This window comes from Ranitomeya imitator, chromosome 2, assembly GCF_032444005.1.
Source record: "Ranitomeya imitator isolate aRanImi1 chromosome 2, aRanImi1.pri, whole genome shotgun sequence".
NCBI classification, from domain to species: Eukaryota; Metazoa; Chordata; class Amphibia; order Anura; family Dendrobatidae; genus Ranitomeya; species Ranitomeya imitator.
In genome coordinates this window covers 181,569,983-181,586,307 of record NC_091283.1, presented here as the reverse complement: position 1 = coordinate 181,586,307, position 16,325 = coordinate 181,569,983, and the positions used below count along the sequence as shown (strand labels likewise).

The window sequence follows — 16,325 nt, the reverse complement described above, 5'->3', positions numbered from 1 at the left end:
AACCATAGATATGTTTATCCAAAATCAATTGTTTTGGGGTAATTTTAGGTCTCTGTTTGGTTATTGGTTCTCACCTCGTACAGCGTTTGTAAGTAAACGACTAGACCGCAGAGGTAGTACCCTAACGTAGTCTATCCCTGTCCTTTCAGAGATGGTCACCTGCACGGTGAGGTTCTGGACTATCTGACCAGGCTTCACACTAATAGAGTGCTCATATTTGCCCAGTTGTCTTCTCAGCAGCTCTTCGTAGGTCAACGTGAAGGTAATTTCTCCACCAGCCTCAACACTCATAGAAACGCGGAACTTCTCCGTCTCTCGATCTCTATAGGAATTAAAGGCCAGTTACAAAGCAGAACAAAGGAAGACCCATTGACACCCCCACACTCTAGTGATCATCTTTCCTTCTCTTTGGCCTAATATGGAAGTTGAAGCCTTTACAGAATTACAAAACGGTCCAGAAAGAAATTCATTGATCAACTGCACCACTGCAAGTCCATATTCTTTTACTCCCCAGAGGTCAGATATGCTTGGTAGGGAATCTTTTGTGCATTTGCCCCTGGTCCTCCGGCACCCAGCATACGCAGACCGGCATCCTTGGTGCCTGTGGAGCTTACTAGGCTCTATGACATGATGCCTGTTGTGAATTCTGCTTTTGGGTTCCCTCCAGTGGTTGTAGGTGGGAATGCAGTTGTCCCTGAGTTGCAGTCCTGGCCAGGTGTATCTGCTGATTGCAGTTCTGACTGGGATATTTAGGTGTGCAGGATTCATTAGTCCTTGCCAGTTGTCCATGGTTCTGGGAGGTTTTGGGTCTTTGTCTGGTTCCTCCTGCCTTGCTGCTAATTCAGCAAAGATAAGTGTCTGGTTTTTGTTTCTGTGGCACACATGCTGTGTGCTTAATAATTCTGTGCTATTCATTTGTTTTCTCTTGTTCAGCTTAGATATTGTCAGTGTTTTCTCTGTCTTGTTGGATTCTCTGGAGTTGCAGATATACGCTCCACATCTTTAGTTAGATGGTGGAATTTTTGTATTTTCTGCTGTGGATATTTTGGAAGGGTTTTAATACTGACCGCTTAGTATTCTGTCCTATCCTTTCCTATTTTAGCTAGAGTGGCCTCTTTTGCTAAATCCTGTTTCCTGCCTGTGTGTGTCTTTTCCTCTACTACTCACAGTCAATATTTGTGGGGGGCTGCCTATCCTTTGGGGTTCTGCTCTGAGGCAAGGTAGATTTCCTATTTCCATCTATAGGGGTATTTAGTCCTCCGGCTGTGTTGAGGTGTCTAGGATTTGTTAGGCACACCCCACGGCTACTTCTAGTTGCGGTGTTAAGTTCAGGATTTGCGGTCAGTATAGTTTCCACCAACTCAGAGAAAGTTCCATGTGGCTCCAAGGTCACCGGATCATAACAGATGTCATCATGATGTCAATAGGCCTCATGCAACATCATGATGTGCTTTTCGACACAATTTCATCACATGGCCTAGTAAGCGTCAGAGATGCCTAGGATGCCAGGCCTTAGGATGATGAGAGCAGGTTTGAAAACCGGATGCCATGAATAAACAAATTGGGCGACCAAACATCCCTTGTTTCCATGTAATACGTGGTCCTAATGTCCTATGATGTCCTAGTTGGGCATGTGGAAAGGACAGATCATTTTATCACTGGAGGATCTCTTGAATTGAAAGGGTTACAGGTGGGCGTTAATGAAGACTGTAGGAGACTTTTTAGCCTCACGGCTGGAGTGCTTTTTTAAGAATTTGGAAAAATGTAGGTTCAATGATATCACTCGTGCATTTTACTAAATATTGGAGAAAGAGAACATTTCCACTCTATCAGTAAGGTTCGTAGACATAAGTAAAGATGAGTCTTTAATGTACAAGGTGCCTGTGATGTACGTGGTGCCCATGATGTACGTGGTGCCCATGATATACGTGGTGCCTATGATGTACGTGGTGCCTGTGATGTACGTGGTTCCTGTGATGTACGTGGTGCCCTTGGTTACTTCACTCTTTATATTCTTACCTGGTCCCAACATGAGCTGTAGTCTTTCCCTGACGTCTGGCTTCATCATACATCTTCTTGGCCTGGTGTTTTTCTTTGACCTCGGCTACATGGGTCTTACCATTAACTGTGCTGTAAGTATAGAAATCTATGAGTTTTTTTCATATTAGATTATCTGGTTTACAAAACCGACTCTGAAATATTAAGACAATTTGAAGAGGGTTCCCCTCATCCTAATCAGGATCCTCCACTATTTGCCAAAATGATCAGTGGCTAAAAAGGCTGCAGAATCTTTCTCACTCTGGAGAATTCTTTGCTCTTGTGGTCTCCATGAGTCTTTGCTTCCTTTTGCTGCAGTGATGATTTCACTTACATCCGTGCAACTGCTGCAGCCAATCACTGGCCTCACGGTTTTGTTACATACATGCAAGAACCACTGCTAAAGCCAATAATTGGCGGCAGCGGTCATGTGTAAATATGGAGTGTCATCACTGCAGCAATGAAAACAAAGACTGCCACGGTCCACCAAATCATCATCAGCAACTTATGTGAACCATGACAATGGCTAGTGTGAAGTGGCTTCATCGCTAGAAAAGGGTTGTTCCAGCCTTTTTATCAGCTTCACTTGGCTTTACTTGGAGGTCATGCAATGTTACGAAATGGTCTAATTCGGACCCCTTCTTAGCCAAAGCGGAGAGCAGCTACAAAATGTCCCTCCTGCTAATTATATGGTCACCATCTCACTTTCAAAAAGAGGTAGTCCAATTGAGACAACCCCTTTAATTCACAACATTTTGTTCTCTTTGTTCTACTACTACAGAAAATGGGAAATTTTTCAGTGGCTGCACAAGCCTCTTAAAAACTCCTGTGTGCAGCCAGAAGTTATTTTTGCACCCAAAGTTGGGATGCTCCGTCATGAGACAGAGCCCTGCAATCAATCGAATTTTCAGGGGTGGGAAATGGGGCACAGAGAGGTCTAGAGTGGAGGTATAGCTACGAGGAAGAAAAATCATCTGCCCCACAGAAGGCCATAACTGAAAGTTGGCAAATAGGGGACAATCCTTATAAAGTGGATCAGTCATAAATTAGGCTATTTAATAGATCTCTTAGACCTAATGGGTCTGGTGTACTTTACTTTCCTTGAATATTCATATCAGAATGGCTGTGTAAAAGTGTAAAAGATGGCATAGCAGCCCATCTGAAGACCCTTGTTGTTTTATTGTGTGTAAATTGTATTTTATTCTGTGTTTTAGGCTTCTTTCACACTAGCGTCGGGCTCGGCCCGTCGCAGTGCGTCGGGCCGAGGTTACCGACGCTAGCGTTGCCTCCGCCGCACAACGGGTGCAGCGGATGCTGCTTTTCAGCGCATCCGCTGCCCCATTGTGAGGTGCGGGGAGGTGGGGGAGGAGTTCCGGCCGCGCATGCGCGGTCGGAAAAGACGGTCCGTCGGCTGCAAAAAATGTTACCTGGAACGTTTTTTGCGGCCGACGGTCGGCCGAAACACGGCGCAACCGTCGCGCGACGGTTGCGACGTGTGGCAATCCGTCGCAATGCGTCGCGTAATGTTAGTCAATGGAGAAAAAACGCATCCTGCAAACACTTTTGCAGGATGCGTTTTTTCTGCAAAACGACGCATTGTGACGGATTGCAGTTAACGCTAGTGTGAAAGTAGCCTAACTCTCATGTAGGCTGCAGTTTCCTATTAGTCAGGGATGACAGGGTTAACTGTAGGGCTGGCCGAGAGTAATGGGCACTAGTGTTTTAGTTCCTGGTTTTTAGGAGTTGGAGAGAAAGAAAGGACATCCTCAGAGAGTTCTGTCATCATTGGGTCATGTGGAAGTAACAGACTGTGAAGGGAGTAAGTTATTCAGTAAGAAATCTACAGTGGCGGCAGGTTTCCTCATAGCAGGCATGTTGGGGCACCTTAGAGGAAGAGTTAAAGCAAGTCTCAGTGTTTGCCAGATCTGGAGATCAGCGTGAAATAATATGGAGTCAGCCAGTCTGGGGGTGAGAGCTCCCTTACATAGTTCACAACAGGGCCGGACTGGGACTAAAATTCAGCCCTGGCATTTGAAGTCACACAGGCCCACTTGTCGCATGGTGACGGTATAATATCTTTGTACACTTGTAGGTTAGAAGAAGTGAGGGGAGTATAACACAACTATATAACATATAATTACAGCTGTATCCACCATTACAGCTCAGTCCCCATAGAATGTAATACAGCACAGCCCCCATAGAACGTAATACAGCACAGCCCCCATAGAATGTAATGCAGCCAGCCCCCATAGAATGTAATACAGCACAGCTCCCATAGAATGTAATGCAGCACAGCCCCATAGAATGTAATACAGCACAGCCCCCATAGAATGTAATACAGCACAGCCCCCATATAATGTAATGCAGCACAGCCCCCATAGAATGTAATGCAGCACAGCCCCCATAGAATGTAATGCAGCCAGCCCCCCATAGAATGTAATGCAACCAGCCCCATAGAATGCAATGCAGCACAGCCCCCATAGAATGTAATGCAGCCAGCCCCCATAGAATGTAATGCAGCCAGCCCCATATAATGTAATACAGCACAGCTCCCATAGAATGTAATGCAGCCAGCCCCATAGAATGTAATGCAGCACAGCCCCATAGAATGTAATGCAGCCAGCCCCCATAGAATGTAATGCAGCCAGCCCCATAGAATGTAATGCAGCACAGCCCCCATAGAATGTAATGCAGCCAGCCCCCATAGAATGTAATGCAGCCAGCCCCATAGAATGTAATACAGCACAGCTCCCATTAAATGTAATGCAGCCAGCCCCCATAGAATGTAATGCAGCACAGTCCCATAGAATGTAACGCAGCCAGCCCCCATAGAATGTAATGCAGCCAGCCCCCCTAGAATGTAATGCAGCCAGCCCCCATAGAATGTAATGCAGCCCCCCCCATAGCCCCACAATCACTCATTGATGTATATATAAGAAAAAAAAACACTCTACTCACCTTTCCTCTTGCCCCGCGCTGCTCCAAGCTCCGGTCTCAGCAGCTGCAGTCTGCCCGCCCGACACACAGCGGGTGCGCGATGATATGACGTCATCACGCACCCGCAGTGTCAGAGGCAGAGTGGGGAATGATGGGAGAGGGCGCGTCAGCAGATGCTCTATCCTCCATCATTGCATTCAACTGTACCGGCATCATAGATGCCGGTATAGTTGAATGTGGGGCGCCGGGGAATGTACCGAGAGCGGGGGGAGTGTGCCGACAGCGGTGGGAGTGTACCGACAGCGGGGGGAGTGTGCCGAGAGCGGGGGGAGTGTGCTGAGAGCGGGGAGAGTGTGCCGAGAGTGGGGGGGGGGGGGGGAGTGTGCCGACAGTGGCACACTCGAGCGGCCCACTACTGCCACCGGCCCTTCTGGCATTTGCCAGAACTGCCCGCTGGCCAGTCCGGCCCTGGTTCACAAAGTGCAGTTAGGGTGCAGTGGGCACAGCGTAACACACTGACCTGTGTGGTCCTGTACTGGGAAGACGGAGATCCCCAGTGTAACCTGTTATGTATATGTAATGCTCTTCACAAGTAATGTGCCTGCGTCCATAACCACTACGAATGTGCCTCTGTATTGTGCAGTAGAGAAAGTCATGCATTGTTCCTGCTACCCCAGTATATGTGTTTCAACCTCAGAAAACAAGACTTTATTTTGGCAAAACAGTCTGTTTTCTTCATGGTAAAGTTTAAGGGGTCCGGTGCCACACAAATTGTACCAGAACATATCCTGAAGGTATCCGTAACAGAATGGCAACAGCATGCGCACACCCAGGGACCCCTATGCAAGGTGTTTAGGAGCAGAAATAGATGTCGGCTGATTCCACGCACCACCTTACACCTGTATAATCCTCAAATTAAAATGAGCATTTTGTGAGTCCAGCCCTCATAAAATGCTTATTGTAGTATCAGACAGGAAAACTTTAAGAAATGATTAAACAGCTATTCTGATATGGATTTTTTTTAGCCATAAGTATACCAGCCTCATCGGGTGTAAAATACCTATTTAATAATGTATGCAGATTTTATTATGAAATCTGATGCCAAATCTGCTCTAAAGGGGTTATTCCCATCTTCATAAATGGGTATTGTCCAATAGCTCTTGTAAGGCCGGGATCACACATGTGAGAAATACGTCCGAGTCTCGCATGGTAATCCCCGGCCCTGCACCCGACACTCAGGAGCGGAGCGTGCGGCTCCATGTATTGCTACGCGGCTGCACGCTCCGCTCCGGAGTGCAGGCGGCAGGGCCGGGGATTACCATGCAAGACTCGGACGTATTTCTCACATGTGTGATCCCGGCCTAATACAAGCAATCTTGCAATTTACTGCTTGTTAAAATGTTCACCCATTCTTGAGATGTTAACCCCTTAATGTCATATGACGTATAGCAGGGGTGTCAAACTGCATTCCTCGAGGGCTGCAAACAGGTCATGTTTTCAGGATTTCCTTGTACTGATAATTTAATCACCTACACAAATAATGAGTTGGTGATTAAATTATCACCTGTGCAGTACAAGGAAATCCTGAAAACATGACCTGTTTGTAGCCCTCGAGGAATGCAGTTTGACACCCCTGACGTATAGTTACGTCATATGTCTTGTCCCTGACATCTTTCCCTGGACATGACAGCTGATTTAATTAACCATCATGTGCCTTTAGCAGCCGAGGGTGGATCAAAGCTCATTCTGGCAGCCCATCGTTGTCCCTGTCACATGATCATGGGATATCGATGGCTTGTCATGACAGCCAAGGGTCTGCAGAAGACCCCATGCCTGTCATTACGATACACCTGTGAGCGGAGATCGTCATGTCAGTATTTCAGTATACATAGCAGGGCTGAAGCACTGATCTGTACAGCACAAGCGATCAGATGACCGCAGCTTCAAGTCTGATAAGGAGACTATTAAATTCAGTAAAGTGAAATAAGTTTTGAAAAATATGAAAAAAAATTAAAAAAAAGTTGAAATCACCCCCCCTTTTGACCCACTGAAAATAACAATTTAAAAAAAACACATATTTGGTATTGTTGCATTCAGAAATGAACAGTCTATCAAAATATAAAGTAAATTAATCCAATCCAATCGGTAAACAACGTAATGAGAAAGGAATTTGAAAACGCCAGAAGTACGGTTTTTATGGCCACTACAACATTGCAGTAAAATGAAATCAATCAGAGGCGATCATAACATTGTATCTACCCAAAATAGTATCAATAAAAACTTCAGCTCAGGGTGCAAAAAATAAGCCCTCACCGAGCCCCAGATCCCAAAAATTGGAAGCGCTATGGGTCTCGAAAAATGGCGACAAACTAAAAACATTTTTTCATACAAATTTCTTAACTTTTTTTTACCACATAAAGAAAAAATAAACTACGGTATACATGTTAAGTATCTGCGTACTCGTACTGACCTGGGGAATCATATTGCCAAGTCAGTTCTACTATATACTGAACATGGTAAATTAAAAAGCAATTGTGGAATTGCACTTTTTTTTGCCATTTCTCCGCACTTGTAATTGTTTTCCGTTTTCTAGTACACTATATGGTAAAACCAATTGTGTCATTCAGAAGTACAACTCATCCCTCAAAAAACAAGCCCTCACATGGCCATATTGACGGAAACATAAAAAAGTTATGGCTTTTGGAAGAAGGGAAGGAAAAAACGGAAAATGACCATAGCGTGAAGGGGTTAACAATTTTCCTTTGTTTACAGCTCGTTGCCTTGGAGACCGACCACGGTTGCTAGACAGCAGACCACGCACTTTGCTTAAGGCCGGGATCACACATGCGAGAAACATGTCCGTGAAGCTGGGTCGTGCTGTTACAACCCAATCCCCGCCAACTTCAGTCCAGTGATTATAACTTAGATAGCAGTGGTGGTCGGTCTCCGAGGCAACAAGTTGTAAAAGTGTTAATATCTCAAGAATGGCTGCATATTTTAATAAGCAGTAAATTGCAAAAGTGCTGGTATTTGAATGCACTATCCGACAAAATTAATCTACGAAGACAGGAATAACCATTTAGGCACTCTTCAAGCTGAAGTACACGGATTCTTGAGGACTAGAAATCTCTTAAGCAACAGGCCACCCATATTTCAAGCAAAATTAGTCCGTGTACGCCAGTATTTTTGTTGTTGAGAAAGCCACATTTGATTGAAAAGGAACAATGTTTGTTCCCGGCAGTAATTTACGATCCGGAACACTGTGTCCTGAATTTTGCCAATCTCTGGAGTCGCTAGAATTCATTAATGATGGACGTTTGGGACACAAACATCTCGGATCGGTCATCGCTGTCCCTGACATTGCAGGCCATGTTGATTCCTTCTTGATCCGGCATCTGAATACAAGCGGCTCCTCTGTCTCTGCGTCTCCGCGTCTCCAGGCAAGATGAAGTCTTAGAGAGACACGCATAGACGGACGGCCAGCGTAAACTCCAGGGCAGAGGCCGGCCAAGATTAACTTGGCCGCAGTGACAAAACCTTCTCTTGTGACAGCGAGCTGTGTGCGGCGATGACTTGCACGATTTCTTTCCTCTTTTCTGTTTATTCTTGGTGCTTTTCCAGGCCTGACTTCAAAGCTCGAGGTTATTCCTGAATTATTATTTTGTGGCCAACATCAGCAAAGTGGGTAGAAAACGGCAGCAACTTTCTCCATATTAGATTTATATAGCGATAGGACTACTTACTATGGCTACTCATGAGTGAAATCCTCAGGGAACACAGAGAAAAATCAATTGTGCTCATTAATGTAACCTTGTTAGAGCAGCAGCTTGTGCTGCAGAGCTGCTCTTCCAACTGTAACTAAAGAAGTGGTGATCACGGTCAGACCTTTTTTAATGGAGCTGAATCTCTTCATAGTGTGGTGCGGTGACCCACGTTACAGCCAGGGGGCGCTGTGTGTGCGCTTCAAGATGCGCTTGGAGGCATAAATGTGATGAGACAAAGTCCGGCAGGAGTGTAAATGGCCGGTGTGTGTGTTGCAGAGGAAGACACTCTGCGCTGTCAGTCTAAAGTTATGTTGTGTTCTGGGACTTGTAGTCCCACAAGTAATGGTGTAATGCTAATGGGAGACAGGCAGGGCTAGTTATGAGGGATGGGAGGGTCAAACTAGCCACACACACCCACACTCCCACCCAGGGGAGTGGTTACAGGTATGTAATGTGACCAGGATGTGGGTCACATGGTTCCTGTGTTTGGATCTGAGTGGTCCAAGTGCAAGGCCCTGGAAGCCTGTGTTGGAAATCCTGGGAATTCCTGAATAGCACATGGTTGGGCTTTGGCACTGAGTGGCCTGTGTGCTGTAGGTCCTGGATGGTCAGTGTTGGAGTCTCCTGGGAGTGGAGACGTCCTGGAAGCACCTAGAGACCGTATACCTACAGAGCCTGGGACGGCTTCTGTGCTGGCGAAGCCAGGACTGACATGGAGTCAACCTGTGGAGCAGGAGCTCCTAAGAGGTAACCCCTGGTATGGGGAAAAGAACTGTGTGCGCTAACATAGGACAGTTGCTGAACTGTGCAGTCACCCGGTGACTGGAGAGATACAGGCTTGAATAATGAATGATTTGTAAAGCCATGTATGATGAAGTAAAGGACTATGTGAGGTCTGTGAAAAGTAACATGGCCTACAGTGGTTTATGCTGAGAGTATAATAAACCACATGGACTGTTTATCTGAAAAAAACGTGCCTGTCTATGATTATTCTGCTGCCAAGCGAGTGTCCCCCAAGACACGTAGTGGGTGAAACGCTATGATAGGAATATATGAAGTTGCGGATTTCAGGTGAAGAGACTCGGGGCCAGACTGCGAGAACAAGGTTTTAAAGTCAACTGTTTGAGTGGAGTGGTACTGAGCATGTGCGACCACCCATCCTATCGCTGGTGCATGGATTACTGGTCGCACATGCTCATTACAGCTCCATTCAAGCAAAGGACTTTGGACCGCCCCCTTCCATTAATCATTGATTTACCATTGGTCGGATCTGCAAGGACAGTACAGTCATATCAATAGGAGGTATATATTTTGTGGGATGAACCCTTTAATGCCTAGTTTTAGATGGATTCCCATATTTCTATGAGGAATAAGAGAGGAACAGAACAGTGCAGAATTAATTAAAAGGTGCCGCACCCTTGATATATGCAAGGTAAGAGTATTTATAATGACACACATGTCAGCAGAGCTTTCTTGTCCTGTTTTGAGCAAATAGAAAGGCTCGTCTTCACTGATATCAGTTTGCCCACATGCAAATGAAAACTCATCTTCTTATAGTTTTCAATCATTCTAATAAAGGCCTGGGAAAAATCATGAAATGTATATATATTTTAGTATGTAAATAACAGCGATATGTGGTAGGAAAACCTATCTACTTACAGTGTGAAGTTAGAGATGAAGGCTGAGCTGGGCAACTCCAGGTCAAAGATTGCCTCCTTAGATTCAGCGTGAGGGTTGACCATAAGAGTCTGCACCTTGGTAAAGGCATAGCGGGAGACTATGGTAGACTGGATGCAGAGGCTGCTGATCGTCAGCTAGGAGACAATAAGACACACATCAAAAACATCGTCCACTGTTCAATTCAGCAGTTTGTTCTTCAGAGCTGTACTTCCAATTATAACTTGAAGAAAAGTTGCAACCATTGAAAACTAATTTTGAAACGATTAAGTGGAGTCAACCAAATGCGAGATGGGTCCACATCACGTTTCATAATATCTGGTCCTGACCATGTGGATACTGTTAAAAACTGCATCTGATCAGATCAGAAAGCTATCGGCAACCTTCTCTGCCACTCGCCCTCAAGTAAGCAGCAGGGATGTCAGGCGACACAATGACAGCACTTCATTGTGCAATCTGAATTGTGCTGCATGGAGGAGTAAGAGGCCACCACTCTTTGTGGGAGTGGGGTGTGGGGCGATTACAATTGTATGCGGGCACTACTACTGAATGGAGGCAGTATTACTATATAGGAGGCATAGAGGGGGTGATATTACTATGGTGAGGCTCTAAGGGGACACTAATACTATATAGAGTTGCAAAGAGGCCATCATTACTTTATGGAGGCAGAGTATGGGAACCATTACTATATGGAGACACAGAGGGGCACTATTACTATATGGAGGCACAGTATGTGAACCAATAATTTATGGAGATACAGAGGGGCACTATTACTATATGGAGGCACAGTATGGGAACCATTACTGTATGGAGGCACAGAGGGGCACTATTACTATATGGAGGCACAGTATGGGAAACATTACTATATGGAGGCACAGAGGGGCACTATTACTATATGGAGGCACAGTATGGGAACCATTACTATATGGAGACACAGAGGGGCACGATTACTATATGGAGGCCGAGTATGGGAACCATTACTATATGGAGACACAGAGGGGCACTATTACTATATGGAGGCTGAGTATGGGAACCATTACTATATGGAGACACAGAGGGGCACTATTACTATATGGAGGCCGAGTATGGGAACCATTACTATATGGAGACACAGAGGGGCACTATTACTATATGGAGGCCGAGTATGGGAACCATTACTATATGGAGACACAGAGGGGCACTATTACTATATGGAGGCCGAGTATGGGAACCATTACTATATGGAGACACAGAGGGGCACTATTACTATATGGAGGCCGAGTATGGGAACCATTACTATATGGAGACACAGAGGGGCACTATTATTATATGGAGGCACAGTATGGGAAACATTACTATATGGAGGCACAGAGGGGCACTATTACTATATGGAGGCCGAGTATGGGAACCATTACTATATGGAGACACAGAGGGGCACTATTACTATATGGAGGCACAGTATGGGAACTATCACTATGAGGGCACAGAGGGGCACTATTACTATATGGAGGCACAGTATGTGAACCAATAATATATGGCGATACAGAGGGGCACTATTACTATATGGAGGCACAGTATGGGAACCATTACTATATGGAGGCACAGAGGGGCACTATTACTATATGGAGGCCGAGTATGGGAACCATTACTATATGGAGACACAGAGGGGCACTATTACTATATGGAGGCACAGAGGGGCACTATTGCTGTATGGAGGCACAGTATGGGAACCATAATATATGCAGATACAGAGGGGCACTATTGCTATATGGAGGCACAGTATGGGAACCATTACTATATGAAGGCACAGAGGGGCACTATTGCTGTATGGAGGCACAGTATGGGAACCAATACTATATGGAGGCACAGAGGGGCGCTATTACTATATGGAGGCACAGTATGGGAACCATTACTATATGGAGACACAGAGGGGCACTATTGCTGTATGGAGGTACAGTATGGGAACTAATACTATATGGAGGCACAGAGGGGCACTATTACTATATGGAGCCACAGTATGGGAACCATTACTATACGGAGGCACAGAGGGGCACTATTGCTGTATGGAGGCACAGTATGGGAACTATTACTATATGGAGGCACAGAGGGGCACTATTACTATATGGAGGCACAGTATGGTAAACCATTACTATATGGAGGCACAGAGGGGCACTATTACTATATGAAGGATTAATGGGCGCACTATTACTATATGTAGGCATAGTGGGGGCACCATTACTACAGTTTTGTGGAAAACTGTTTGCCCCCTTCCTGATTTCCCATTCTTTTGCATGTTTGTCACACTTAAATGTTTCAGATCACGAAACAAATGTAAATATTACAGGGCCCTGAGGGAATTTGAACTCAGCTTCCCAAAGATTATTATTATTATTATTCATTTTTATAGCGCCATTTATTCCAAAGATGTGATAAACCACAGTTACAGTAATTTATGTTTGAAGGGGAAAGTGGAGCAATCACTTTTTCACACAGGGCCCTGTAGATTTGGATTTATTTTTCCCTTAATAATAAAGACCTACATTTAAAAACTGCAGTTTTGATTACTTGTGTTATCTTTGTGTAATATTTACATTTGCTTGAAGGCACAGTGTGGGAAACATTACTATATGGAGACCCACAGGGGCACTATTGCTATATGGAGGCCCACAGGGGCACTATTACTATATGGAGGCCCACAGGGGCACTATTACTATATGGAGGCCCAGAGGGACACTATTACTATATGAAGGCCCAGAGGAGCACTATTACTATATGGAGGCCCACAGGGGCACTATTACTATATAGAGGCCCAGTATTACTATATAGAGGATTAATGGGAGTTAATAATTACTATATGGAGGTACATAGAGGGCACCATTACTATTTGTAAGCACAGAAGCACACTATTACTATATAGAGGACTAATGGGGACACTATTACTATATGGAGACGCAGAGAGGGCATCATTACTACGCATCGGGTATTCTAGAATATGCATGTCCACGTAGTATATTGCCCAGCCACACAGTATATTGCCCAGCCACGTAGTATATTGCCCAGCCACGTAGTATATTGCCCAGCCACATTGTATATTGCCCAGCCACATAGTATATTGCCCAGCCACGTAGTAGTATATTGCCCAGCCACGTAGTATATTGCCCAGCCACGTCGTATATTGCCCAGTTACGTAGTATATTGTCTAGTGACGTAGTATATTGCACAGCCATGTAGTATATTGCCCAGTGACGTAGTATAGAGCACAGAGCCACGTAGTATATTGCCCAGTCACGTAGTATATTGCCCAGTCATGTAGTATATTGCCTAGTGACATAGTATATTGCGCAGCCATGTAGTATATTGCCCAGTTACGTAGTATATTGCCTAGTGACGTAGTATATTGCGCAGCCATGTAGTATATTGCCCAGCCACGTAGTAGTATATTGCCCAGCCACGTAGTAGTATATTGCCCAGCCACGTAGTAGTATATTGCCCAGCCACGTAGTAGTATATTGCACAGCCACGTAGTAGTATATTGCGCAGCCACGTAGTAGTATATTGCGCAGCCACGTAGTAGTATATTGCGCAGCCACATAGTATATTGCCCAGCCACGTAGTAGTATATTGCCCAGCCACGTAGTATATTGCCCAGCCACGTAGTATATTGTCCAGTCACGTAGTATATTGCCTAGTGACGTAGTATATTGCGCAGCCATGTAGTATATTGCCCAGTTACGTAGTATATTGCCTAGTGACGTAGTATATTGCGCAGCCATGTAGTATATTGCCGAGTGACGTAGTATACAGCACAGAGCTACATAGTATATTGCACAGCGAAGTAGTATACAGCACAGAGCCACGTAGTATATTGGCCAGTCACATAGTATATTGCCCAGCTACGTAGTATATTGCCCAGCCAGGTTTGTCACAGTTTAAAAAATAAACATATACTCACCTTTCCGAGGGCCCCTTGTAGTCCACGGCAGCTTCCGGTCCCAGTGTTGGTATGAGCGCAGGACCTGTCATGACGTCGCGGTCACATGACCGTGACGTCATGGCAGGTCTTTCTAGCGCAGGCACGCAGGGCCTGTGATGACGTCGCGGTCACATGACTGTGACATCGTGGCAGGTCCTTCTCGCGCAGGCGGGCAGGGCCTGTGATGATGTCGCGGTCACCTGACCGTGACGTCATGGCAGGTCCTCCTCCCATACCATCTTTGCCACTGGAACCTGCAACGGAAGATGGCGGCCGGCGCGAGCGACTACGGAGGGTGAGTATAGCAGGTTTTTTTTTTATTATTATTTTTAACATTACATTTTTCACTATTGATGCCGCATAGGCAGCGTCAATAGTAAAAAGTTGGGGACACACGGGGTTAATAGCGGCGGTAACTGGGTGCGTTACCCGCGGCATAACGCGGTCCGTTACCGCCGGCATTAACCCTGTGTTAGCGGTGACCGACCGGAGGGGAGTATGCGGGCGACAGGCACTGACTGCGGGGAGTAAGTAGCGGCCATTTTCTTCCGGACTGTGCCCGTCGCTGATTGGTCGCGGCAGCCATGGCAGGCAGCTGGCGAGACCAATCAGCGAATGAATAACCGTGACAGACAGACAGAAGGACAGATGGAAGTGACCCTTAGACAATTATATAGTAGATGGAGGCACAGAGGAGAGCTACTACTATATGGAGGACTAATGGGGGCACTATTCCTATATGGAGGCACAGTGGGGGCACCATTACTATATGGAGGCACAGAGGAGGCACTGTTACTAGTTGTGGACACTGTTACTATATGGACATACAGAGGTGGGACTATTATTATATGGATGCACAGAGGGGAGGCACTATTACTATTTCGAGGCACTGAAGGGGCATTATTACAATACAGAGGGGCACTAGTTCTATGGAAAGGCACCATCAGAAGACTTTTATTCAGTGCCCATATGTTTAAGCTGTCAGACAGCTGTCTAAGTAGACAAACATGAGAGTCCTGCGGCCTCCACTCCCCGGCGTCAGGGGAAGCATTAAAACACCTGCTTCCTTTACTGTGACTTCATTACACATAGCCGCTGGAAAACCATCTGCTTGCCCAACATCTTAAACACTCAGGATTATGACTCGCTGTTCCCTCAGGTTCTCTAGGGTATTACGGGTATATATACTTCATTTACTGACTCCTAATGCTCTGCCTGTGTAAGTGCCAGTCTTTACTGACACGCTGCTATTATATCCATGGGGCAGGAGTATCAGGATATAAGCCCTGCTTAGACTTGGTGGATGACCTGGCACCTAAAATTTGGGACTCCTCACCCCAATATTATGTTAGGGAATAAGCATTGCTACTAACGCTTGTTCCCCGATCAGCCCTTCAAAATTGGCCTTAAATGGGGTTGTCTCAACGTCTATAATTGTCTAAATTTCTTTTAAAAACAAGCAGCTTTGCAGTTTTAATATTATTAAAAATCATCTCTATTCACAAGATCAGAGGGATTTTTCTTTATTAAAGACCTTATTAAAGAATAAAGCCTCCTATAAAACGTAAAGAAAAAGATCGACCAGTTATATCCTTGTTCAGACAACTAGCAAGTGACATATCTAAAGGAAGTGGATCGCCCCCCAAGGGCTGTGGGGTACTCGGTACCGGGTCCGAGGTTCACTGGGGGATGTCACGGTGGCTGACCCGGTCCGTGGCCCTGGAACGTCCGTATAAAAGGGAAAGGTCCTTAATGGGATAAAGTTTGTTCGTGAAGCCACCTGTGGTATTCGGTCAGGGTGACCGACGCTGCTTTAAGAGGTCCGCTGGGGTGATGTTATGGCAGCTAGATGGTATACCTTTCCACAGGTGAAGTATGTTCCCAGGGCTTCCCGGTGTGTAGATGGTGGATGGTGAGAGGCGCAGAGAAGAACGAGGACACAAGGTTGCAGTCTCTTT

The 16,325-nt window shown here is 45.6% G+C and overlaps 1 protein-coding gene across 1 annotated transcript in view; it reads right to left on the bottom strand.

Annotated features, from left to right (window-relative positions):
* The window catches only part of ITIH6 (inter-alpha-trypsin inhibitor heavy chain family member 6), an 84,247-nt gene that overhangs the window by 50,418 nt on the left and 17,504 nt on the right, over window positions 1–16,325 (bottom strand). Inside the window, exons 3-5 of the mRNA XM_069748191.1 lie at window positions 10,398–10,552; window positions 2,020–2,130; window positions 75–322 (exon numbers count right to left, since the gene is read on the bottom strand). Coding sequence (XP_069604292.1) covers window positions 75–322; window positions 2,020–2,130; window positions 10,398–10,552 — 514 coding nt within the window. The remainder of the gene's footprint in view (window positions 1–74; window positions 323–2,019; window positions 2,131–10,397; window positions 10,553–16,325) is intronic.